Below are 5727 nucleotides of genomic sequence, written 5' to 3'. Positions count from 1 at the left end.
AGTTAGCTGGTGGTCCCTGTCCAACTCTTAATGGATGCATAAAATAACTCCTGTCATCAGAAATGGCACTAAATGCTATATATTGGCAGTCTCAGGAGATAGCTACATGTTACTGAAGACTGCATTTTCCCTTTCCAGGTACTGTTCTTTCTGGTCAGGTTTCAGGCATTCGAGTGAGGACAAAAGTTGCTGCCCACTGCTGCAGAGCCCACGTGCACCTGGCACAGACCACAAAACCGCCGTAAATAAAAACCACCACAAAATAACAATACAAGACTAATTTACTTGAATGAAAAGAAAAACACGAGAAGAACAAGTCGTGGGAAGAAGCAAGAGGTGACTACCAGGTGCTACCAGGGGGCTGGGGCGTGAAGTGTCCCAGCTCCGTCCTGTCCCCTGGAGCATCCCCGGGGCCGGGATGCAGCCGGGCTGGAGGGGCTGCCTCGGTCCCGTCTCCCGGAGCATCCCGCACCCTGGGGCGGGATGTCTGTGCCCACCTCCCTCCCTCCCTCCCTCCCACGCGCGCCGCCGTTTGGGGCGCTCAGCAGCGTTCCCGGGGCTGCTCCCCGCACGCCGGGCGACGCGGGAGGCGCTGCGGGAGCGGGGGCGCTTCCCGCGGGAGGATCAACAAAGATGGACTGTCTGCGTGAGCCCCCGCTCGCCGGGGGGCCGGGGCTGCTCAGGAGAGACACCCGCTGGAGAAGCAAAACAAAACGGCGAATGTTTTCGGAAGGTGCCGGCCGGCGGCAGACAGCGGCCCCATTATGCGGCCCCCCTCGTGCGCCCCCCGCGCCGCGCGGGGCTCCCCGCGCCGCAGCCGGCCCCTGCTCCGCGGCTAGCGCCAACAAGGCTGCCTTCTTATTCCCGACGGCATTAAAACACAAAACAAGGCACACACACAGGCACACGTAACCCCCGGCCCCCGCAGGATGCAGCGGCGGGAGCAGCACTTACCGTGCGCTGCCCGTGGGTGCCCACGGAGCGGTCCTGGCCGTGCCCGGCGCCTCCCGGCCGTCCCGGTGCTGGTCCTGGTGCTGGTCCTGGTGCTGGTGCTGGTGCTGGTGCTGGTGCTGGTCCTGGCGGGCCGCTCGCAGAGCCCGGCCATGGGAGCGCTCGGCAGAGCCAGGCTAAGCGCATCCCCCTCCTCTTCCACCCCCTTCCTCCCCCCGCCGCTTTCTAGGGGCTCGGAGGGGAGTTTGGGGAAGTTTCTCCTCTGCTCAGAAGCGGCTCGTCCACCTTCCATCCTTGACGGCAACCGAATATATATATATATATATATGTTATATACTGAATATATAAATATACATATATATATATGTAGATTTACCTAAATAACCCCCAAACTTATGTTAGAAACAGTCAGCTCATGTGCAAAGAGAAATCCCTGGACGGGGACTTATTGTAACGCCGTTGGGCAGCAGACTGAACTACTTGGCTTTTTTTTTTTTTTTTTTTTTCAATAAATGAGCAAACTATAGTAAAACGCCAGTTGGCTCCTCCAGAGCAATTCTCCTAAATCATGATAGACAGATTGCGTGAAAAACAGGAATTCCAAAGAATTTCCTGCCCTGGGAACAGAAGTTAAGGCTATATTTAACAACATCTGAAGCTGTCAAGAATGCTTTGTGGTTGGATAACAGAGCAGAAAAATGTGAAAAATGCAGGCTACTGCTATACCAAATATGGAAATATTGTTACGTCTGGTGTCTAAATCACCATCTGGAAATAGTTACGGCCATGAAAAGAAAAGACGCCACAACAGAAGCTTAAACTCTCCTTCCCAACCCCAAATCTTCAACAAGGAAACGCTACTCGAGTGTGTCTAACTTGAGAGCGGAATACTCAAATTTGATGATAGTCAGGACGAGGGGGGATGCGGGTGCTGCGAGGCCCTGGATTTCCTGCAGTTTTGTCACCAGCCTAAGAGCGAAGCCCCGGGGCTGGGCTGGGGAGTGTGCGGGGCTGCTGGGCTTCGCTGCAGTGCAAGCAAGTGGCACCAAAATGCCCCGAGCAGCAGCGCTGATGACAAGAGCCTGGGCACTGCGGGTTTTGTACGCGGGAAACGTAGCAGGACGCAGCCCCGTAAACAGCAGCACTGTCAGCCCCGCAAACACGAGCGCTGCCCACCCCGTAAGGCTCCTCTCCGGGGCAAGGTGACCTGCGGGCACTCGTTGCTGTCGCTCAGCACCCCACACCGCCGCGCGGGCCCCGCGGAGCCCCCGTTCCCGGCCCCGCAGGCACCGCCGCCCCGCGCGCCCGCAGCCGCGGCAGGGGGAAGCCCCGCGCGCGGGAGGGAAGCCCCGGCCCGCGGCGCCCCCCGCGCCCCGCGGGGACACCCCGCGCGCGGGCGCGCACCCGGCGCGGGGGCGGCGGGCGGGGGCCGGGCCGGGGCGGCGCGCGGCGGCGGCGTCGCGCGCCAGGCGCATTCCTGGGATGCCGCGCGCGCGGGGCGCTGCCGCGGCCGGAACGCGACGTCAGCGGCGCGCGGCACGCGCCGGCCCCGCGCCCATAAAAGGCGGGCGCGCCCGACGCCGCCTCAGACCGCGCCGGCCTCGCTCCGCTCCGCGCACCGCTCCGCGCACCGCTCCGCACAGCAGCGCCCGCCATGAGCCCCGCCGGCCGCGCCGCCGCGCTCGCCGCCGCGCTCCTCTGCCTGGCGCGCCTGGTGAGTGTGCGCGGCGCTGCGCGGCCGCGGGAAGATGGGGATGGGGATGGTGGAAGTGGAGATGGAGGGGGACGAGGACGCGGATGAGGCGCGCGCCGCCTCACGCCGCCTCTCTGCCCCGCAGGCCCTGAGCGCGCCCTGCCCCGCCGCCTGCCAGTGCCCGCGGGAGGCGCCGCGCTGCGCGCCCGGCGTCGCGCTCGCCCTGGACGCGTGCGGCTGCTGCAAGATCTGCGCGCGGCAGCTCAACGAGGACTGCAGCCGCGAGCAGCCCTGCGACCACACCAAGGGGCTCGAGTGCAACTTCGGCGCCAGCGCCACGGCGCTCAAGGGCATCTGCAGAGGTGAGGAGCCGGCGCCGCGCTGCCCGCGGGGGTCCCCGCGGCGCCCGGGTTTGGTAATTTCGAGCCCATGTATGGTTATGCTTTGTTGTTGGTAGCTTGGCAGAAAGGCGTGTGACTTCAGCAGTCTGGAATGCAATTCAGTATGTCTGGGCTCCGCTAAAAGCACATAAGGAAAAGTGATTCCTGACTAACTTATTGTTCTGGCCCCGCGTCTCCAGGGGATTGTAGGGAACTTTACCATAAATTGAATTTAACAGACCAGCAAATACGTGCGCTTAAAGGAGCGATTCCCACCTCTAACTCTCCCCTTCCCTCTCTTTGTTAACCTGCAGCGCAGTCCGAGGGGAGACCATGTGAATACAACTCCAAAATCTACCAGAACGGCGAGAGCTTCCAGCCGAACTGCAAGCACCAGTGTACGTGCATAGATGGAGCTGTGGGCTGCATCCCGCTGTGCCCGCAGGAGCTCTCCCTGCCCAACCTGGGCTGCCCCAGCCCCCGGCTGGTCAAAGTGCCCGGGCAGTGCTGCGAGGAGTGGGTCTGCGACGAGAGCAAGGACGCGCTGGACGAGCTCGAAGGCTTCTTCAGCAAAGAGTTTGGTCTGGACGCCTCTGAAGGGGAACTAACCAGGAACAACGAGCTCATTGCCGTTGTGAAAGGAGGCCTGAAAATGCTGCCTGGTGAGTAAAGGCTGAGTGACAGTGACAGCTTAGGCTAGGGGGAGAGAGGCCATGGGGGCTCTTAGACCCCAATGGAAAGAGGGTCCTAGTGAGAGCAAACCTTCAGTCTAAGCCCTCCTCTTCTCTTGCAGTCTTTGGAGCTGAGCCGCAGGGCCGAGCTTTTGAGAACCCCAAGTGCATCGTGCAAACAACCTCCTGGTCCCAGTGCTCGAAGACCTGTGGAACTGGCATCTCCACGAGGGTCACCAATGATAACCCTGACTGTAAGCTCATCAAGGAGACCAGGATATGTGAAGTGAGGCCATGTGGCCAGCCTAGCTACGCCTCTTTAAAGGTAAACATGGGCGCCTCTAGTGCTCCTCTTCTCTAAATTCTCCTTCGTAGAGAGTGAGAGCTGGAATAGTGCCTTGGAAGCATCTCCCACTAATATTATCACTGCTTCTTTACAGAAGGGTAAGAAATGCACCAAGACAAGGAAGTCCCAGACCCCTGTGAAGTTCACTTATGCTGGATGTTCCAGTGTGAAGAAGTATCGCCCCAAGTACTGCGGCTCATGTGTGGATGGAAGATGCTGCACTCCCCAGCAGACCAGGACTGTCAAGATCAGGTTTCGTTGTGATGACGGGGAAACCTTCACCAAGAACGTCATGATGATCCAGTCTTGCAGATGCAACTACAACTGTCCACACGCAAGTGAAGCTTATCCTTACTACAGACTTGTCAATGACATTCACAAATTTAGGGACTAAGTTGCCTTGGGGGTGGGACACTGAACAAAAATTTGAAGTAACCAGCCCTGGAGAAAGGACTTTTATGGTGGAAATGGTGCCTTCCCCAGCTGAGGGCAACATTGAAATGCTCCAAGAGTGCACTGTGCAACTGGACACTATTGCAACAGAGATTTAAGCATACTTAAGGCTTCATACTACTGGAGCGACCTTATTGCTTCTTTTTGGAGCACCTTCTCTTTATATACTGTTTTCTGTTTGTAAGTGATAAACATTTTCTTCTGGTTATGAAAACTTTTTTTTTCCTATACTGTTCAACTTAACACTATGCTTTCCTCTTCCCTCTCTCTTCTCCCACCCTTTCCCAACCAAGTTGGAGGTTACATTCCTTCCTGAGGTGGGCACTTGTGGGGTGTTCACAGTGGCAGCTATTATGTACCAACTGTAGTTTAATAGCAAACAGAAATCAGTTGTTTTAAAGCTGAATATTTTATTTATCAAAATGTAGCTTTTGTTTTGTCTGTTTTCTGAGTTTTTTTTTTCTACCACTCTTCTCCCCTGTAATACTGGAATAAGTTGTAAATGATTTTAATTTTATATTCAATGAATTAAAAATTATTTATGGAATTAATCATTTAATAAAGAAATATTTACCTAACTCTAGTCTCAGTAGACCCTCTGGAAAGATAACAGCTTTAAAACAAAGGCAAGAGCTTTCCAGAAAAGCCTTAAATTGCTCTGGACTCCCCTTCCCTAATGTGTACCACGCTCTACTCCGGGTGCAGCCAGGACTAAGGAGCTGAGGCTGTTTCTTTGGGTAAATGATGTGCTGAAGTGGTGCACTCAGCCTGCAAGCCTCCATAATGTATATCCAGAAAATGCTTCTTGCCTTTGAAAGCCAATGTTTGATAGAGGGACTGAAATGTTAATTAGACTGTCAGATTATCCCAACTGTGCTGGAATTTGCACCATAAGGTACTTCATTAGGATGCAGTACGTGCACAGGGATGTTGAACAGCAGCGTGGAAGTGCTCATCAGCTTGCACATTTTCTGGTGGCTGCTTTTTGCAAATAAATACATTTCTGTGGAAGAAGAATGTTTCCTACAGTCTGCAGGAGGTAGTTGCTTTCACTAAATTCAAATTAAATGAGCTGCAAGCAATGACTCTTGTTAATCCTAATAACCCAGTGATGAAAAGTAAACATACTGTTAACAGGAGAAGAATGTGAAGAATTTCAAGTACTTTTCCAATGGAGAGTAAAGGCAAAGCAGGCAATCTTTTCTTTTTCCTCACCTCCCCTTCCCACTTTTT

At 55.3% G+C, this 5727-nt stretch overlaps 1 protein-coding gene across 1 annotated transcript; it reads left to right on the top strand.

The window, feature by feature from the left end:
• The first annotated feature begins 2599 nt into the window (after nucleotides 1-2599).
• Nucleotides 2600-5072, top strand: CCN1 (cellular communication network factor 1). The gene is made up of 5 exons (XM_088526014.1): nucleotides 2600-2665; nucleotides 2790-3006; nucleotides 3339-3686; nucleotides 3818-4020; nucleotides 4136-5072. Exons 1-5 carry the CDS (start codon nucleotides 2606-2608, stop codon nucleotides 4433-4435), a joined length of 1128 nt encoding a protein of 375 aa, XP_088382140.1. The 5' UTR covers nucleotides 2600-2605; the 3' UTR covers nucleotides 4436-5072.
• The last annotated feature ends 655 nt before the right edge of the window (nucleotides 5073-5727 follow it).

The sequence above is a fragment of the Tinamus guttatus genome, unplaced genomic scaffold (genome assembly GCF_059628265.1).
Source record: "Tinamus guttatus ecotype Peru unplaced genomic scaffold, ASM5962826v1 Tinamus_guttatus_pri_ptg000242l, whole genome shotgun sequence".
Taxonomy (NCBI): Eukaryota; Metazoa; Chordata; class Aves; order Tinamiformes; family Tinamidae; genus Tinamus; species Tinamus guttatus.
This window is presented reverse-complemented; position numbering and strand designations above follow the sequence as displayed.